Source organism: Gopherus evgoodei, chromosome 7 (genome assembly GCF_007399415.2).
Source record: "Gopherus evgoodei ecotype Sinaloan lineage chromosome 7, rGopEvg1_v1.p, whole genome shotgun sequence".
In the NCBI taxonomy this organism is placed as follows: domain Eukaryota; kingdom Metazoa; phylum Chordata; order Testudines; family Testudinidae; genus Gopherus; species Gopherus evgoodei.
This window is the reverse complement of record NC_044328.1, coordinates 23,919,321-23,941,312: the sequence shown is the minus strand read 5'-3', so window position 1 is coordinate 23,941,312 and position 21,992 is coordinate 23,919,321. Positions and strand designations below refer to the sequence as shown.

The 21,992-nt window shown below is 39.3% G+C and overlaps 1 protein-coding gene across 1 annotated transcript in view; it reads right to left on the bottom strand.

Annotated features, from left to right (window-relative positions):
• Positions 1-21,992, bottom strand: part of DOCK1 (dedicator of cytokinesis 1) — a 541,297-nt gene that overhangs the window by 95,171 nt on the left and 424,134 nt on the right. The window contains 1 exon segment of the mRNA XM_030568323.1: positions 9,954-10,102. Within this exon segment, the coding sequence (XP_030424183.1) occupies positions 9,954-10,102 (149 nt within the window).

Genomic DNA, 21,992 nt, shown 5'->3' with positions numbered 1-21,992 from the left:
TTTATAATTAGATGTCTCAGGCAACCTTAACTAGCGCCACCTATAAATATACAGTATATACAGTATTAAAAATCATCTGAGTATCCAAGATATAGTGCATACAACAACGATTTAAAATGCTTTGTTTGGCCAGTTTTTAAAAAAATGAAAAGCTCGTAAAAACCAATTAAAACACAAGTTGTAGAGAATTTCAAATGTCCCCTTCTGTGCCCTAGCTGAAACAAAGTGACTCAATACATTGCAAGTATTATTTCGGAAATAAAATGAAAATGAGAAAAGGAATCCACCACTTCGAAAAAGCAAAAACAAACTATAAAGCCCAACCCTGTAGTACAAACACAAGTCCAATAATATTTAAACCACTATGTAAAACAAAAGTCACAAATGTCATGCTCTCTAATAAGGCACAAAAAAGAATGGTCTTTCCCCATCTGTCTGAAGGAATGACACTTGCCAGCATCAGCTCTCTGGGTGCTTTACCTATTTGTTTGAAATCACTCATAAGAAGAGGAGGATTACACTTGACATACAGGATTTCTGACATTTTGTTGACATCAAGATTATTCAAATCACATTTCAGCTAAATGTAAATTCCTATAAGTTCTAGCTCCTTCTGTAGACCGTAACACTACGGTCTGGGTACCCAGCTATGGTGGCACATCCCTCTGATGCTCACTTTAGGTTGTCTGAGTGGGCTGAACAATGCTAGTGTATACTAGGATTATGGCAATCGCTGTGGGAAGTGGCGGAAGGGAATGATTGTGGAAGGGCTTGTTTCCTGGATCGTTGCTGTGGTATTTGGAAGGAAACTGACTGGTTTAGATCAAATACCAGGCACAGGCTGAGAGTACATTATTTAAGATAATGTTTTCACCTCTTATCTCAGAGAGCCAGGAAGCTATTACTTCCAAGGTCTTTTCACAGAAGATCACGGTGTCAATGGCAGCCCTGGGTTCATGTTGATAAATTCAAGGCTTATAAAACCTTTATGTTGCCATAAATTTGTTGATTAAGGATGATGCCCTGGCATTGCCTATACTAACTATTCAGGGAGACTGCATCTGATGTTAGTCAAGTGTTCCTTGCAATGAAGATTTTTCACATTATTCTGCATTAAAATTGCTCAGATTCAGACTGTGCAGTCTGCCTCTAGATTGATGGAACTGATTCTTAAGGGAACAAGTGCTGAGTCCGTGGTGTTTAAGTTCCAGTTGGTGATACTCATGGAGGTTGAACCTGGAAGTTTAGGGAATGTACTTGTTAGGACCTATGAGTTAGAGCCATATCCTTCCTCTGGTTTCTGAAAGCCAGTAGGGTTGTGTTGGAACCACTACTGGAGATAACTGTTAACTCTTCCTTGGAGGTAGTCAAGAAATCATCCCTTGATGTAGACTATCTACCCAATTATTTCCCTGCTTAGTCTGTCATTTTTGAGAAAGACTACCATGACATCTGAAGGGAGGATATGCCCACAATATGTGGCATCATCAGGTCTTTTTTAACACCATGAATCAATTTGTTTTTTGGCCTCAGAACAGTATGGAGAGACTACTCAGGTAGCACTGATTTATGGCTTCCTTCTGCCAAAGGATGAAGATCAGATACTAGTATTTTTTAGTACAATCAAGCTGCCGTAAATATAATTAACTTTGTGAACTCACATTTGCCAAATGAGAATCTCAGATACCTGCAACTAGGAAATAAGTTCAAATAAAGAAACAAACAAGATTTCACATTAAGTTTGTACTAAGGTTAGCATGAACCTTAATGAACACTTCAAGTGGCTTCAGCCTCTTCTTTCGTTATACCCCTACAACATCCATCTCCATAGATGGACCTAGGACCAATCACTTATCACAAGGTGATTCTAGTGTTCAGTGACCTTTACTACCTTACCTCTTTTCTTGATGTCACTGTGTGGGCCAATCAGCTGTCTTTCAAAGAAATCAAAAGTCAAGAGAACGTTAACTGCCACTGATACTTCAATCCTAGAAAACCCCTTGTGATAAGCTACCGAACAAAGTCCTAAAGCCTTTTGGAAAGAGGGTTGAGTTTGTGAGGAGTGTACTTGCCCATGTCACCGCAGCATTGGAAGATCTTGGACAAGTCACAAACTTGTTGTGCCTCTGTTTGCTCATCTATAAGATGGGTATATTAAAAATTGCATATAAATGGATGTGACGTCAATTGAAATTGCCCTGTTCTGTTCATTCCCTTTGAAGCATCTGGCATTGGCCACCATCAGAAGACAGGATACTGGGCTAGATAAACCACTGGTCTGGCCCAGTATGGCCATTCTTATGTGATGTCTGCCTAGCCATTGGATTATAGCTACATTATATTAATGTATATTCCAATTTCTGCGGATATGGGACAGATGTGCTGTGCTGTCCCATGGGGCTCTTTTCTTAGATCATTACTTTTCAGTATTTATATGCACCTCTTAGCTTTAATATCATAACAAACTTGTTGGAACTTTCATGCGTACACCAATGACACTCAGCTACTGGATACTATGCTGGTCCGTCTTATTTCTGTTGTTCAGCCTTGAAATGCAGAAATGGACATCTAATTTCTTTATGCTCAGTGCTTTGGGGTATTTTTGTAGGGAAAGTGAAGACGTTCTGTGGCATATTATTTTACAGATAAGGAATTTTCTTTCCTTACTATTTCATAAGAAGTATGGCAACTATTTTGAAAAAAAAATAGGCAATAGTTATTTTTGGCTAATTATATTTTTTGTTAATGGTTCTTTTCTCTCTTGGTGAATATGTTAATTCTACCTATTACTGTGCAAGGCTAAAATGATCTTTTATACTATTATAATTCCAAATTTGGGTTTAAAACGGTAATTTGAACCAGTACGGATTAAAGATGAGTCTTATCCAAACACCCATTAAATCTGGGGAATGCTGAGATCCTGACCCAAACTATGCAGCTAGTGCCCATTTGTAGTTGTGATAAAATGAAAACCTCATTTGGGCCTTCATCCAAAACAACACAGTAGTTGCAAAAAGTTCTGTTAATGATTTTTTAAACAAAGATGGTGGTAATATTTGGATTTGACTCTATACTTCCTGGCTCGAGTGAAGAGAGGAAGCAGTGTCCAAATATTACTAAGAAAAGCTATTTTGTGGTATTTTGGGCCAGCGTGGGAATTAAAACGCTTGTTTGACTCAGTTTCCAGGTCATTTTTGTGGATTTTTTGCAGGTTCCATTCCTATTGCCTTTATTCACATGACTCGAGGCTAAAGGGTTTGCCCTGTACTTTAGATAAACATTTACATTTTGTGTGATATTCTGTTCTCACTTGTACCCAAACTGAATCATTTGTGGTATGCTCAGGGATATCACTATAACACTCTGGTATTTCTGGATCTGACTAAAGTTATTTAGGTGCTCAGAATGGAATAAAATTTTGCTACCAAGTTCCAACCTGTACCGTAGAGTCTTGTTCCAAAATTTATTTTGAAAACTTTACACTAATTTCTTGCTGAAGCTTATATTGATTATCAAATCACTCTTTAACCTCTTAATATTATCAAACTGTCCAAGTCAATTAAATGAAATGGTGCTCCTTATATGCACCTGTGATTTATTGATGTGGAGCTCAGCGGTGAATCTAAGTTTAACATTTTGCTCATGACTTTGTAAAATACCTTGAGATGTGGCTTCATGAAAGGTGCTCTACAAATTTACTGCTGCATTTATACAAATTTGTTTCCTTAGCTAGGAAGATCAGACTGTTAAACTGAAATTCAGATAGCTTACTAATAAATGTAAAATTTGATTTTATTCCTATTGACTTAGCAAGTCTCCTTCAGACATGCCAAACCCGTGAAAAAAAACACAGAAATTGGGCTTGTTTTTGGCTTAATTGGCTTGTGAGTTGCTTGTTGGATAGTTTTTTGCTTGTAGCTTGTAGCATCTTTTTTTTGATCAGTTCCTGGCAAGCAGGTGCAAGGGGTTGGGAGGAGAGTCAGGGGTGCACAGTGGGCCCACCACAGTCCCAGACTGCTCGCCGGGGGGATCTAGTCACCTAGAGTGTTGGGGTTCTTAGCGATTGGCTTGTTTTGGCCTTGTTTTGAAATGGGATTAGCTTGATTTTTGGTTTATTGTGAAAGTCGAGGTGCTGATTTATCACGTGAAAGCTGGCAACTGTGGGTTCTTTGTGTGTATATTTATTTTGTACACCAGACACTGGATAATTTATATAATCTTAAAATGGAAAGATGATAAGACGATATAGCTTTACTATAACACTATTATTTTAATGTCAAACTTTTAACGTGAGCACAGGAATTGGAAAATTAATCATCATTAGCAATGGGTGAACCACCAAAGGTTCAGAGTACTGGTTCAACTAAGTACCCAAGGATTCTACTTGCTGAGGTCTGGTTTTGAAATCTTACATGATTAAGCTTTTCCTACAGAATTCTCCTCGGTGTAAACCTAGATGGAAAGTCCACATACATCAATATATTATGTTTGCTTCTGTTCTGACCCACACCAGGAAGCACAGAAAGGTGCAAAGACATATAAAAAAAACAAAAACGAAAAACTAGAGCCTCAAAAAAGTTCTCTCTTGTTTGGTTCATGTTTTGAATGAAGCACGATTTTAACCCTTAGGAATTAGCTGGCTCCCCAGTGAAACAAGTCTAATTGTCTCTTTTCTCAAATGTTTGCAGGTCACATTGGGGGTGTTTACATGCAATTTCAGAGAGGATTTTTGGCAGCAGGTCTAGATGTGAGTCCTGTCTTGCACATTGTGCCAGCCTATCTCACCCCTCTGCTGATGGAAACCCTCACTGATCTTCAGAATGTATTCTCCAGTGTTCCTTCTCTCACCTCACATTCCTCATTCCCAATATGACTCTCATTCTCAACTTTGGAGAGATAAGGCTGGAGTTAGAGAAGGTAGATCAAGGAGACAAGCAAAAGTGAGGTGAGAGGGGAAAGCAATGGGATGGGTATAGGGAATGAGAGCTAAAGCTTTGTGTGTGCAAAGAGGGGCAAGAAAATTAAAGGGAAGGGTCCAAGAAAGGTGAGACCAAAACGAATCAGGTGGTGCAGTGAAGGTTGTAGACCAGTGGAGCCTAAACTTTTCATGGTATGGGCCACCTTTAGTAATATGGTCATCTCATGGACCACCTTCCCTTCTGCAGCTACACATGACCTATCACCACTACCTGACTAGGATTGGGACTCTGATAGTCAAAGTGATTCTCCTCACTATCTTTCTCTGGCTCTGACATTCCCTCTGGTCTTTGAAGTGTGGAGTGCACTGATGCAAGGGAGGCAGGGAAGGAAGCAGAAGAGAAAAGGAGACAGCTTCTTCTATGGGGAAGCCTTAGTGGACCTTAATGGCAATTCCATGTTCCTTGTTTTGTGGTGTGTCCTAGCTGGAGCTGCACACAAAAGATGAGAGAGGGGAAGTGGGCAGCATTATTTGTATGCCCAGATCTCCACATACCACAATTTGGGAACTTACAACTTAGTTCATTAAAGACAGAGCACAATTTTAGTGATCTTCTGTGCTTTCTCAATGCTGCAAGTACAGTAAGAGTAAATACAATCATGCTGTCTAAGACTGTTTTCACCAGATAAGAACAATAGATACTGAAATAAAAGTAGATTTGGTGAGAGTTGCCTGTTAATAATATAGGCCACATGTTCTAGTATTACAATTCTGTGAAAAATCTATATTCTTCCCACACATTATAGATTTACACATTTGCTGGGGAAGTGGAGCCAATTTAAACCCTTGCTGATGTGACTAATAAGGTTAGATAATTGGATTTCTGGCAGATTAGTTAAACAGCAGCCAACCATTCAATTCTAAGTTCTCTTTGCAAGAAAGCAGAATAACTGGCAGTTGCATGTACATAATATAATGCAGAGCGTGCGCGTGCACACACACACACACACACACACAAAGCCTACCTAGGTACTGGCAATATTTCTTGAAAAAGCATGACTACCTTTCTCACAATGCATAAATCTGTTTTTGTTATTGGGAGCAGCCCACTCACCATAAACAGTAAACAGCAAACCAGCAATGGTCTGCATAACAAGACAGGAAAACCTCGGTCTGCCTAGCTTAAGAAAGCATCAGGGAGCTGGAGCTGGCTGCCTTCTTCTCCAGGCCAGAGTCAGCCCCAACACTGGCTTAAGGCCCTGAATGCACTCTGCGCTAGTGGAATAGTGCCAAGGCAGTGCAGGGCTCTGCAACACCCAGGCAGCTTGGCGGAGGAGAAAAGAGGCAAAGGGGCTGGCTGCTGTGTAGCTGTACCAGTGAGAACTTCCTCTACCTCGATGGAATTCTCTACTGGCCATATGCAATTGCCTTTCAGCCTCTTTGGGGTGCAATCTAATTAGAGGACTAACCCACTGAGTTGGATGCTGAACATGAAAGAATCTTTCTGATGAGGTATAAGGTGGCATACATGTACTGAAAGTTGAAGTTAGACAGGGGTATTTTAAAACTCATAGCCACACTGTTTAATCAGTGAGTACGTAACATTCTATGACAAATATAGTCTAAGGTCTTGCTTAAATGCTGGAGTTTAACACCAGTACAAAGATGTGAACACAGTGATGTGCCTTGCAAAGTATACATCTCTAGCACTCTAGCACTTATATGTGAAACTATGGACGGACAAATTTTCTGTTAGATATAAAGATCAATTCCAAATGTACTGTACAAGGGGTTTAGTGCTTCTCTATATGTTATGATAATGTTGTATTCATAATGAAGCAAGCTGTTGTGACACAAGGATATAAATATATAGAATATTTCTATCTAAAATCCAACACATCTGTGGTTTAAGCATGAGGCATATTTCTCTCAAAAAGGGATGAAAGTTTACATTAAATATTTAAGTTGTTCATCTATTAAAATCACTAGTCTATTCCATGCAAAGAAATATAGGGCCATAAATTAAACTATAATGCCATCTTTATATAGTTCATGATCCATATAGTTACACAAATAAAGAAACAACAAGTAACAAAACTAAGCATCTGACATGAGAATGTGTAAATGGTATCTCACTGAGCACTTCACGTTTTTATTTAGTTACTTTTTATTATGGCAAAGTTACACACAACGTTACACTACACTGTACGTTACTTATTACTGCAATAATATCAGAGATAAATATAAAAACTGATTATTGAAGTTGAATTGAATCAAAATACTGATCAAAAGTTCCTCTTTCACTGCAATGCAACTGAAAATTAATACAGCTGGTCATGTTTTATATGTTTAACTCATTCTTCGTAGACATTCATTTATTTTGGCTACAGATATGTTAGAAGCTCATTATGAATATTAACTTATGAAAAATGAGTCCTGCACAGAATTAGATTAGTTCCCACCCAGTGACCACTCTGCACCTTTAAGCAGGTGTTGGGGGCATATTTGGCTGGCTGGCTGATTGAAGAGAACAGTGCTTTATGGAGGGGCAAAGATGAAAACTGTTGCAAAAGGAGTCAGTGTGGTTGCTGACTCAATCCCTAGGAATGCAGGGCTTAAAAGGGGCAGCCCTGGGCCTGAAGACTCCCTTTTACACAGAGCAGTATGAAACAGGATGAAAAAGAGGGGGCACTGGTAAAAGCCCTCCAGGGAATTACAGAATAAACATGGAGTTACCTGCACTGTACACTTTTATCTGCGGTTGTCCTAGACATCTAACAATAAAGTTGCAGCTTGATTAAACCCATGTCAAATGTCTCTGCCTTCTTTCGGTATAGCCAGACAAGAAACACAAACCTCAATTTAAATGAACAAATGGTTAAAAATAAACAGAGCTTCAGAACTAGAGCTGGGCAAATAAAGGATTTATGGTTTGCTGGAAATTCTGATAAGTCAGGTGAAACCAAAAATTTATTCTAATTTTTTTTGTGTGAATCAGGAAGTTGAAAAAAAAATAGCATCAGGTCGAATAAAATGTTTTCAAAATAAAAAAAAGGAAATTTCAAACAAAAGGTTTTTCAAGTCAAAAATCAAAATATTTAATTTTAAAAATGAATTTTTTTTGTTTTCTTCTTTTAGTTTTTTTCCTCCCAGTTGAAAGAATTTAGCAAAATCAAATCAACACAAATTCATGCCACAGCTGCATTTTTTGCCCAAAAAAGTTTTGGTCAAAAAATGTTGCCCATTTTGATTCAGAACACATTGTAAAATTCAGAGGGATAGATCCCCAGCTGACATAAATTGGCATAACCTCCATTGACTTCCATGAAGCTGGGCTGATTTACACCAGCTGAGGATCGGGCCACAGGAATCTAAGTTCTTTTGCTCAATATTGAAAGTACTGCTAATCTTCATGTTTTCTCATAAAAAAAACTTTGGTCTCAAAGATACTTGCCTCTAATGCACACTCACATATTTCCCATTTAAAATACGGTTTCGAAGAACAGATTGAAGGTACAAAGAGAGTGCTGTCAAGATATTTTTTGCTATCACTGCACTAATCTTTCAAACACGGAAGATGGCAGGCCAAGATTTCACATGGCCGCAGGAAGATTTCTACCTCTGCTCCAGAAGATAACATTTCAAAATGCTATTTACAGTACTCAGATACAGTATATGAGACATTATTGATATGTCAAAATCATGGTAAAGACCATCATAATTATGAGAGAAACTAAAACAATATACTACACAGTTAATTTTGGCTTCCTATTTTCTTCCGTACTATGTTCAAAATTTCTTAATCTAATTTAGCTCAGTATGCAGCCTCTTTTTTTGAGTGACAGTGCAGAATTAAAACACCTGCCTTTGTATTCCATTTGTAGCATAAAGAAATGTTTCATTTGCTTTGTGAAAAACAAGTTTCAACAAAAAATAAGAGTTAAAACCATTTATGCTGAACATATTACAGCCACTTAAAAGTTATAGAAAATGAACTTATCTGTAATTGTACCACACAGATGTAAAACAAAATTTAGTATTTATAACCAGGTTACAGTTGTGCTTACTCATTGTGATGCTTCCCCAGGGTTATCCAGAATCACAACCACCTTCCCTTAGTGGAGGAAGGCTTGACCCCAAGCGTCCCTCTGAAGCACCCAGCCCCTTATCACCTGAACGCTCACAGAACTCTCATATTCTCTGCTCCCAAAGGATTAGTACTCACCAGATGACTAGATTCAGCTCAAGATCATCATACTGCTTAACATTCAATACTCAAGATATATTTATAATGAAAACAGGAATATGTTTATTATCAACGAACAGACATTTCAAATAATAACAAGAATGAATACTGGAAACAAATGGTTACATGCAAAACAAAATTATAAGAAACTTTTTAGAGCCTAAACTTAACTCACAAGACATTATCCTGTCTCCTACAGGTTAGCACACCCCAAAGTCCTTTTCCTAGAGTTTTCAACCAAGATGGCTGAGATCCTCCTTTCATAAAATCAAGTCCACTAGTAGCTTGTCTTCCAAAATGAAGGATGCCATACCCTTAATTATTCCTTTAAAATTCATTGTCTTTACTCAGACAGGATAATCCCTATTGTTTTTGTGTTTTCCTGCAGTGTATTCATTAGCTTTGACTCAATATGACAATAGACTTCCATTGTAAGATACACAATACACATTCATCAGCCAGGCAAATAAGTGTCTCCCATCTCCTGTCTGGAGAAGTCTTTCTCAATGCATGCTACCTCTGACCAACGTGTGTTTATCTACAAGGACTTAAGAGCATAGTTTTCAGTATACACACGTAACTCCTTACACATTATCTCCACATATATTTCTTAATGGCCATGATGACCAGTGTGACACATGCTTTCTTAGAGATCTTACATGACCTCTTTTGGTGAACCCTGAGGATCACTGTAATGCTATGCATCTCTGTGCCTTTTACCAGTGGGCATCAAAAGGTCTTTGAATCACACTCACAAACCTAAAATATTTGCAGCTAAACAATGCTTACCATTTGGAAGCTTCTGGTAGAATGAAACTCGCACTGCATCATGTCAAAGAATATTGGGATCGTAGCTTTCCGAAGCTCAGTTTCAGGAATCAGTGTCATTTCCAACATAGGCCCAACCATTTCTGGAATGAATTTGATCTTATGTTGACCTTTGGAGGGGGAAATGTACTTCAGAATTAATGAAAAGCCACCAACAGTGCTACAAGATTATCTTAAAAAATGCCACAGAGAATAAGCTTTGACTATCCTGAGCGTAAGAATGCATTTCCTGATTTTGGCCTCAATTTCTTAAGTGCAATTTATGTCCTAATGTAAGTCACTAACCCTCAGAAAGAGAAGTGAACTCTGTTCTTAAGGCTAACAGTAAAACTATTAAAGAACTGTTCAAGAGAGAACCAAACCAGAACTTGCTATACTTCCATAAATCAAACAAATTCACACACATCCTTATTACATATTAAGTACTTGAGTTACATCATGCAAATAGGATGGAAGAGGGGGGAAAAGCCTATTTTAAATTATTTAAAATTCTGTATGTTTCTGTGTTACAAAATGTAACACTCTATCAAAATGTCATTATGATTGCATACTTACAGCCTCAAGATATGAAACTACATCTAAGTCAGATCTAGATTATGTCTTCTTTCTTCCAGAGTTGGTTTGACTGGCTAATTTTATTTTACATTTTTCTTCCCAAATAGAAACTGTGCCTCCCCAAGTTCTTCCCCCTCACAGATTCAGAAAGTAAGTTAATTCTTAACAGCAACTTGAATCCTTAGAAAAATTAGACCATTGAACTAAAAACATCTAGTTACTGTAAGCAGCATTGGCTAACAATAGAAATTATCTATCCAATGAATTATCTATTCTATAATATTAAGGAAGTAAGAATGGATATCGTGCACAGTAAATGAAATGTAAAACAGATTTGGTGGTGCTGGGTGGGCGAATATATAGAAGTCTTAGAAATATGATTGTATTCCAATCTCAGCCATAGACTTCCTGGTGTGACTCTGAAAAAAATCATGTAACTTCTCTAGGCGTTAGTTTCCACAGCTGTGAATTGGAGTAAATAATGATTACCTAATTCAGAGGAGTGTTGGGACACTTAATCTCTTAATATTTGTAAAGTGCTGTGAGATCTCTGTATGGAAGTTGCTAATAAGACCCAGTGTATTATAATACTGTACAATGCAGGGAACACTAAAAAAAATTAGTATATCCTATTGATTTTTAAATTAAATGTAATATCTATATGCAAGAAAAATGCATTGTATATTATGAATTCACATAATCTGAAATTTCACACACATACAACCACGGAGCAGTACGTAATACACTGTATTTATTAACATGCTTGTCCTCATAAGATTACTGTAGTAATCACTGAGATAGTATTCATATTCATTACCAATTTTAGTTGTGATTGCAACTAACATTAACATAAGATCATTTAATACACGAGGTGATCAAGAAGAAAATCCTTAGTAACAAGAGAGCAACATTATAATCATTTTATTTTTTTCAACAAATACATTGCTTTATTTGCTTTCTTGATTGAGAATTTTAATTGAAAGCATCAATAGCAGAACTTTAGGTATACCTGGAGGATGAAGGGATGATCAGCATGGATTTACTTAAAAACAAATCTGCCAAACCAGCTTGATTTACTTCTTTGACGAGATAACAGGTTTGGTGAATAGGGAGAATGTAGTGGACATAATATACCTGGACTTTAGCAAGGCTTTTGAGACAGTCCCACATGACGTTCTCATAAGCAAGCTGGAGAAATGCAGGCTAAGTAAAACTACCATTAACTGAATGCATAATTGGTTAAACAAACACCAACAAAGAGTAACTATTAATGGAATGATGTCAGACTGGAAGGAGGTTTCAAGAAGGGTTCCCACAGAGATCTGTTCTGGGGCTGGTATTATTTAACATCTTTATTAATGACCTGGATGTAGAAATAGAGAGCGTAGTGAACAAATTTGCACAACACAAAGCTCTGGGGGGTTGTAAACACTTTGGAGGACAGAGCCAAAATTTAAAGTGATCTTGATAAATTGGAGAACTGGCTATAGACAACAAAATGAAATTCAACAAAGACAAATGTAAGGATCTACACTTAGGCCTGGGCTACACCAGCGTGGGGATTCGAACTAAGATACGCAACTTCAGCTACGTTATTCACGTGGCTGAAGTCGAAGTATCTTAGCTTGACTTACCTGGCCGTCCTCACGGCGGTGAGTCGATTGGCGCGGTTCCCTCGTCAACGCCTCTTACTCCTCCTGCCTAGGTGGAGTACGGGCATCGATTAGCGGATCGATTTATCGTGTCCAGATGAGACGCGATAAATCCATCCCCAATACATCGAACACTACCCACCGTTCCGGCGGGTAGTATAGATGTACCCTTAAGGAAGACACACCAAATGCACAAATACAGAATTGGAAATAATTGGCTCAAAAGCAGCACTGCTAAGAAGCATCTGGCAGTTGTGGTGGATCACAGCATCAACATGAGTCAATACAATGCGCTGTCGCAAAAAAAGGAAATGCAATTTTGGGTTGAATTAGCAGAGAAATAGAAAGTCATAAGAGGTGATAGGACCTTTGTATTTGGCACTGGTTAGGCCTCAGCTGAAGTACTGTGGTCAATTTTGGTCACCACTGTTTAGAAAGGATGTAGAGAAACTGGAAAGGATTCAGAGGCGAGCGACAAAGATGGAATGAAAGCCATATGAGCAAAGGCTGAAGGAACTGGGTATGTTTAGTTTGGAAAAGAGGAGATTAAGGGTGGAGGGACATGTTAACAGTCTTCAAATACTTAAAAGACGGCTATAAAAAAGATAGAGAAAAAATGTTTTCCTTCCACAGAGGGCAGGACAAGAGGCAATGGGTTCAAAATCATAGCATAGCAGATTTAGATTATACCTCAGGAAAACTTTCTAACTGTAAGAACAATAGGACAATAGAAGACACTGCCTAAGGAAGTCATGCAAGCTCCTTCACTGGAGGCTTTCAAAAAGAGGCTGGATAGCCATCTGTCTTCAATGGTGAAGACACAACGAATTCTGCATCTTGGCAGCGGGTTAGAGTAGATGATTCTATGATATAGCTAAAATCTTATTAGCATGTTTGCATGAGATCGGTTAGTGTTTGACAACACTGACTCTGCCAACGCTGAATGTTTTTGAGGAGAATGCAAGTAAAAGTTGTAAAGTTTTCTATTCTATTCTTTTTTTTTCCTAATGCTATTACCTTCAGCCTCTCCGGTGACAGTTTTCTTGTATCATGCCTGAAAAGTGTCAAAGCCAATATTTCAGAGAACAAACGATAGCGACAAACTTATTTGTCAGGAGCAACATCAATGTCATGAAGTTCTCTATCTGTCACAATGAGTTTTTCATTGTTCCAAGCTTAAAGATACACAGCAAAGAATAACTAGTATCTTTTGAGGCCTAGACGTGAAAAATAGCAAATTTCAAAAATAATGCATTTAAAATTTTTTATTACTCTTCCTTTTCTGTAACAGAATATATTGTTTCTGCCCAAACAGAAAGTCACACAACATCTCAACTGAGTGACCAACAGCTACATTTCTTGACTATGCAGCTTTGAGTCGAATCCTATGAGGTGCTGAGCACCTCATACAAAGTGCAGAGCATCTCACACAAAGTGCTGACATTCATGGGAGCTGTGGGCTCACTCAGGACTTGCTTCACACCTCATACATTCAGGTCCTTTAGAGGTATCAGCAGAATCTAGGGAAATTGCTACTGTTAAGTATTCAGTTCTTTTGTTATTTAGAGTGCATTATATTCACACTAATCCTCTCTCACAGGCAATAGTCAACAGAGTTTTTAAATCAATGAGGACAGGGTAGGTTTTCAGCAAGTGAAATAAAAGAGAAGAACATGGGGGGAAAGGGGAGTAAGAGTGATTAGCAAAAATATTAAAATTATTTGTATAATTTTGTATAATTTCATCTGCTATTTGAAGCCCGTTTAGCTCTTCACCTCATCTGGAGAGTATGTAGGTGGCTCCCATCAGAATTTACACTCTATGCTGCATGGAAAAACAAGTACAATAATCTGTAAGAACTGTGGAGTCAGCATGCTCCTGTTTTGGATGCTAAGCATATTGCCTCACAAATCAGAGTTACTGTACTCACTTGAGATTTAAGACACAAAGTAGATTCTTAAATACAGGGAAGTTGAAGAGGACCACAAAAAATCAGGATAGAGCAAATGAAAATGTTAACTAATCCTCATCATTACCCCAAATCTACATTACACAAGGAAAAACAGATACTTTGGCTTGTCCAGTAAGATGTGAGCAAACTATTCAAATGGAAGCAGGTTTAAGCCTCTTACTGACACCCTTCTAATCAGAATTAAAATTATATACTATATCATGTTATCATAAACCTAGTCCCAGATTTGGACCTTAGCGTCCAAAATACGGGGGTTAGCATGAAAACCTCCAAGCTTAGTTACCAGCTTGGACCTGGTAAAGCTGCCACCACCCAAAAAATTAGAGTGTTTTGGGGCACTCTGGTCCCCCCAAAAACCTTTCCTGGGGACCCCAAGACCCAAATCCCTTGAGTCTCACAACAAAGGGAAATAAACCTTTTCCCTTTCCCCCGCCAGGTGTTCCTGGAGAGATACACGGACACAAGCTCCGTGAATCTAAACAGAGGGAGTCCACTCTCTCTATTTCCAGTCCTGGAAACACAAGCACTTCCCTCTTCACCCAGAGGGAATGCAAAGTCAGGCTAGTAAATCTAACACACACAGATTTCCCCCTGACTTCTTCCTCCCACCAATTCCCTGGTGAGCACAGACTCAATTCCCTAGAGTTCCCCATTAAAGAAAAACTCCAACAGGTCTTACAAAGAAAGCTTTATATAAAAAGAAAGAAAAATACATCAAAATGGTCTCTCTGTATTAAGGTGACAAATACAGGGTCATTTGCTTAAAAGAATATGAATAAACAGCCTTATTCAAAAAGAATACAATTCAAAGCACTCCAGCAACTATAGACATGTAAATACAAAAAGAAAAACAATAGAAACCTTACTGCATTACTATATTGTACTTACAACTTGGAAACAGAAGGTTAGAAAGCAAGAAACAGAAATCCTTTCATAGCCGAGAGAGCATACAGGCAGAAGAACCAAGAACAAAGGACTCACACACAAAAAAACCCTCCACCCAGATTTGAAAAAGTCTTGTTTCCTGATTGGTCCTCTGGTCAGGTGTTCAGATTACTTCTTTCCAGGTGAAAGAGACGTTAACCCTTAGCTATCTGTTTATGACAGATGTATTTCAGTATATCAGCCATGTACAGAAATACACGTGTATTTGCCATGACAACATGATGCAATGCAATGTTGTGCCACGATGTAAAATGTTACAGACAAAATATACAAGGAAACAATCTTATTCTGGGACTCAACAGCATCTACTTCAGCTGTCTGTCACATACTAAGCATATCCCGAGATAAACAAGTGAACAATGAATTCACAGGTGTTTTTTTTTCTGAAGTGTGAGAGCTCCCATATACAGATTCAAAATGTGACAGGTTTGGAAGAAAATTTAGGACTCTTGTCTTTGGCAAGGTAATATAATGTGCAGCTGCTTTAAAACTATAGTGAAACAACATTTTTGTTAAACAGCATGTAAATTTGTGCTTTATTTTGGCCTCTGCTTTGCTGTAGTATGCACTGCATCTTTTAGAGTGCTTTCATCATAGTGCCTTATGACAGATAATAAATTAATTGTACCAAAAATAAGAGATGGAAGATATTAGATAGTTATGGTTTTCTGATTGTGTTCTATACCTGGACACCACAATAGTAATATATGGTGAAAAGCTGGATATTTCTGGTATTCTTTAAGTAATTTCAAATAAGCCCTTTGCCTTTGCCTTCACCAAGAAATATAAAGTATGACACAGTTGCTTTGCACCTGCTCTGGGCTACGGAGCTCCAAAGATATGAAGCCTGAATCACAATATTTGCAGTCATAAACTGACAAGATAAAATGGGAAATTTCCAGTCTGAACCTTGTCATTTATTTTTGGATATCAAGTCACAGCTACTTGGTTTCATCATATTTTTTGTACAATGATAGAATAACATCATAAACTTGTTCAAGGACATATAGAAATAATAACTTTTCACTTCTGATTTTGTTTCTGAGCCGTATGCAACAGTGATTTGACTACTCAGTGTAATAAACACTGTCAGACATAAAAGTATCAGTAATAATAGGAATCTGTTTATTACCAATGGTAATTCAGTATTATTAATCTTTGCTCTGAAATATACGCAAGTAATGCAGAGCCAGGGAATAAGCATTACTAGCCTACTTTTCCCATCAGTAATAAGAGTAAGGTGGGATGTGGAAAGGTTTCTCTTCAATGGAGGGTGCAAAGTGCTAGTTGGAATGGGATCAATTTTCTTATCTGATAGTTAATTTTCTCCTCCTCCTTTTGTTGGGGGAAAAAACCAACAGTTTGCCAAGTTGCTTAAAATGTGAAACTCCAGCATAAATTAATAATAATACTGTGCTCATCTACAGTATGTTGCAACTAAGGATCAAGCACAAATAATAAATACTCAGAGCCTCACAACACCTCTGTGAGACAGGTAAGTATTATAATACCCATTTCAGAGGAGGCACAAAGCAATTGGATGACATATCAAAGGTCACCCAGAGTCAGTGACAGGAGTAGATATTAAGGCCTTGTCTACACCACAAAGTTGCAGCTCTGGTGAGGGAGTTATAGCGCTGCAACTTAGGAGGTGTACACATCTGCAGAGCATCACCAGCGCTGCAACTCCCTGTTTGCAGCGCTGGCCGTACACCCGTTGAAACTCGGGTGTAGATGATCCAGCGCTGGTGATCCAGTGCTGGTCATCAGGTGTAAACACTCACCAGCATTTTTCTTGACCTCCGTGGAATAAACAGGTATCCCAGCATACCAGAGGAAGCCTCTCTGGTAATCAAGCAGGTCTCCTTCCCTGTGGTTTGCAGGGGGGTTCGGGGAACGCGAGAGCAAACCGCAGGGAAGCAGGTCTCCTTCCCCGCGGTTTGCTCTCGCGTTCCCCTAACCCCCGTGCAAGCAGATCTCCTTCCACGCGGTTTGCAGGGGGGTTCGGGGAATGCAACAGCACACCGCGGGGAAGGAGATCTGCTTGCACGGGGGTTCAAAAAACACCGGAGCAAACCGCTGGGAAGGAGACCTGCTTGCAGGGGGGTTCGGGGAACACCGGAGCAAACCGCTGGGAAGGAGACCTGCTTGCACGGGGCTTCGGGGAACACCGGAGCAAACCGCTGGGAAGGAGACCTGCTTGCACGGGGGTTCGGGGAACGCGACAGCACACCGCGGGGAAGGAGATCTGCTTGCACGGGGGTTCAAAAAACACTGGAGCAAACCGCTGGGAAGGAGACCTGCTTGCACGGGGGTTCGGGGAACGCGAGAACAAACTGCGGGGAAGGAGACCTGCTTGGAGGGGGGTGTTCGGGGAACACTGGAGCAAACCGCGGGGAAGGAGACCTGCTTCCCCGCGGTTTGCTCTCGCGTTCCCCTAACCCCCCTTGAAGCAGCCCAACAGCGCTGCAGTGTGGCCACATCTAACACCACTTGCAGCGCTGGTTGCTGTGTGACCACTCTGCAGCGCTGGCCCTATACAGCTGTACTAATACAGCTGTAACAACCAGCGCTGCAAAATTGTAGATGTAGACATACCCTAAGAGTCCCAATTCACAGTCCTACTATCTTTATTTAAAAGGGGGGAGGGAAATGAGTCACAGAGCTATTGGCCTGCAATAATTTGAACATTTTAAAAGGACTGTACATGGTTGGTGCAAACATATATCTCAAAGGGAACATTTCATTCAGCCTTGAAATAACAATCTGATGGATGGAGAATTTGGGCACTCATAGGCTACACACAGGTAAATGATGTGTGTATATAAAGACATAGATTTTACCTTTAATTTTGTAAATTTCTAGGGAGGCACAGAAGTTTAAATATTGCCTCAGCAATAGGTGCTGTAGAAATTGTAGAAATATGTAAAATAAATAATAGATAAATAAATAGCTTTAAGGTTGGAACAGTGAAAGAAGATTTTGGTGAAAACTGACAGAAACTCAGCTTTGCTGACCTGACATAAGGGAAAGTAATATTGATTTTGCTATCTGTCTGTCAAGTCATATATTATTGTGTACTTTGGTTTATTTTGGTCTCCAGCCACTAATTCACTAAAGACACCTTTAATAAAAAGAGAATTCAGCTGTTCTCAAAAAAGCCTCTTTTTCTATCACTACATAGCCCTGCAACAGAGTGAATGGGAACACTTCCTCCACGTCACATAAATATGCACTCTTTCACTCTTTATATATGCTGCACTATTTTTTAAAGTTTCAGCAAAACTGGTTTAGCTATTTCTGAAGATGAAGTTAGTGTAAAATAGGTGTTTTCTGCTAATTTAAAAAAATCTGGTAATTTTCTGAACAGCTCTAGTGCCTCCAAAGTTTGGGCCAGGAACTTGTAATTTGGCAGGTGGAGAGTCCCAGAGTCACAGTGATATCTTCTGCTTTTCCCATGAAATTCCATCCAGCTATGGCTAACATTATACCCAAGGAATATTGCCATTTGCACGTGCACAGCAGAACTTGTACGATATGCCTTAATTTTCTAAAAATTCCAAATGTGTTGTGCATGCTCCCGGGCCCTGCTGACTGTTCTACATCATTCTGAAGTAGCCACACAGAAAAATCAGTTACTGACCTGTTCTGTAACTGTTGTTCTTTGATATGTGTTGCACGTGTCCATTCCGCTTCAGCTGAGTGTGGGCACAGTGTACCAGAGTTGGAGATTTTTCCCTGAGTGATATCTGTTGGGGTGGAGCATGCACCCTCTGTTGCTTATACTGCAGCACAATGGTAAAAGGATGGAGCCAATCTCAGTTCCTTCTTACCAGAGACACTGATACTGAAGGAAAGGAATGTGGTTCATGGGTCATTTTCATTGCACATGTCCATTCTACTTCAAGTGACTCACAAGAAGTTCAATCTGGAGGTGGGACTTGAGTCTATCTGAACAATGACTGAAGGACTATTTGTCCAAATTTGCTGCCTTTTCAGGAATGCTGAGAAATGGCACAATGAGTCACAAACATATGTACCAATGACCAAGTTGCAGCCCTATAAATGTCTAATATAGGCACTTGAGCCAGATAAGCTGCAGAAGTTGCTTGAGATGTAGTGGAGTGTACTATCACTCTGGTTGGTGGGGTTATGTTGGCAGTGTCACAGCACACATGAATACAGGAGGAAATCCATGACAAAATCCTCTCAGTGGAGACGGGAGGCCCTTCATCCTGTCTGCAAATGCCATGAACAGTTGAGATGAGGACCGAAACAAGGCCTGACCAAGTGAAAAGCTAATACTCTTCTGATATTTAAGGTATGGAATCTCTCTTCATCCTTATGAGAATGAGGCTTAGAAAAGAAAGTAGCTAAGTACATCACTTGATTGAGGAGGAAGTCCAACACTACTTCAATAAAAATTTTTGGATGCAGGCATAAGTATACATTGTCCTTATAAAAGACTTTGTAGGGAGGGTCGGCTACCAAAGCTTGCAACTCCCCACTCTTCTCGCAGGGGTAATTGCTACCAAAACCACCACTTTCATGGATAGATGAAGGAAAGAGCAAGTAGGCACTGATTCAAAGGGTGGACACATCATCTTTGATAACACAAGATTTAAATTTCAGAGAGGGATAGGTTCCACCATCTGGGGACATAATATGTCCAGACCTGTTAAGAACTGGAACTCAACACCTTGAATTCTACCTGGCTCTTGGACCAACCTCTCACCAACCAGTTTTTCAGCTACGGGAAATACGTGTACTCTTGTTTTTCTGAGGAACACAGCCACCACTGCCATGCATTTTTTAAATACTTGCGAGGCTGTGGATAGGCCAAATGGCAGGACTGTAAATTGATAATGGAAATAGTTGAGTAGAAATCTTAGGAATCTCCAGTGGCTTTGATGGCGAGCCACGTGGAAATACGCATCCCTCAAGTTGAGGGCAATTTTGCTGGGATTTAAGAAGGAGATAATAGAGGTTGGGGTGACCATACAGAAACTTATTTTATTTATTTTATTTGTTCAGTTCTTCGCAGGTCTAGAATGGATCTTGGGCCTTCATTTGCCTTTGAGATCAGGAAGTAAAGTGAATAAAATCCTCTTCTTTGGTGGAAGGCAGGAACCTCCTCTACAGCTTCCAAATGGAGATAAGACTGCATCTCTGGGAGAAGGACAGCTTCATGAGAGTGGTGTCTGAAGAGAGATAAGGAAGGAGGGATAGGAGGGAAGGACTGAAATAAATGGAAAGGTGTATCTCCAATTCTACAGTGCTTAGAACCCATTGATCTGTGATAATATGGGTCCAAGCACATAGGAAGTAGGATAATCTGTTGGAAAACACAGGGGTAGGAGAAACTGGTGTGATGTAAACTGACCTCAACCCCGACTGCTTGGCATTATTGGGCTGCCTAAAAACACGTCAGAAAAAGGGAAGTGAGGAGGTAGAGGTCTCCTATGATTCTCCCTTTCTTCCTAGGCTAGTCAGGGTGCCTAGACATGAATGACCAACATCATTGGTATGTTTGAGGGCGGAATTGTATTTCTTTAGGCAGAAGTGTATAAATCCCCAAAGACTATGAAGTTTCCTGTCAGCCTGCTGAGGTAAGAGGGTTACCCTCAAAGGAGAGATTCTGTATAGTCTGCTAGAACTCAGGAGGAAGAACTGATGATGGAAGCCATGAACATTTGTGCATCATTACTGCAGATGCTATTGCTCTAGCTGTTGTATCCAATACAGTTTGAAGAGTGGCCCTAGCCAAAAGCTTGCCATTCTTCAACACAGTCTGAAACTCCTGCCTGGCACCTTCTGGTAATTTGTCCATGAATTTAAGGACATTGCTGCAGAGCAAGGCTTGCTGATTTGAGATACAAAACTTCAGGCCAGCAGTAAAATAAATCTTTCTATTTGGCCCGTCAATTAATTGCAGTTAACTCATGCGATTAACTGAAAAATTTAATAGTGATTAAAAAAATTAATTTAAGTTAATTGCAGTTTTAATCGCATGGTAACACAACAGAATACTAATTGAAGTTTATTAAATATTTTGGATGTTTTTCTATATTTTCATATATATTTTATTGTGTTGTAACTGAAACCAAACTGTATATTATTTTTTATTACAGTTACACTATAAAAATGATAAAAGAAATTGTATTTTTCAATTCACCTCAGACAAGTATTATAGTGCAATCTCTTTGTCGTGAAAGTGCAACTTACAAATGTATTTTTTGTTACATAACTACACTCAAAAACAAAACAATGTAAATGTCACAGCCTACAAGTCCACTCAGTCCTACTTCTTGTTCAGTCAATCGTTAAGACAAACAAGTTTGTTTACATTTACAGGAGTTAATGCTGCCCTCTTCTTATTTACAATGTCACCAGAATCTCCATTCAGTCCTCTTGGTTATCATTGGCAAAGATGATGTTATCTGCCACGTTAGCCTTTGCGGGCATCCAAATACAGCTTCGTTTATAGGCAGAGCCCCATAAGAGGTCCCACTGATTCCAATATGTTCCCCAATCTATGGGAGCTGTCTTGTACTACCTCCACGTGGATGTCCAGAGAGGAAGCAACTTTCTTTAGCAGGACCTAGTAGGCCCTTATAGTCATCCTAAAGGGAGGAGGCCACCACAGATCTTGCTGCTTCATATGGTGATGATGACAAGGAGCTAAAAAGGGAGTTGAGATGGATTCTCTTGTACTTCCTCTGTCAGGAAGGATGGTCAGGTTCAGTACCAATCTTGGTACAAGAGGTAACCTCATGATTCTCTGCATGAGAGCTATCCTAATGTCTGTTTAGGGATCTGGAGGGAGGAGGAACCAGGGAGGGTCTGGTGCTGGAAGAAAACTTTCATGGGTTCCAG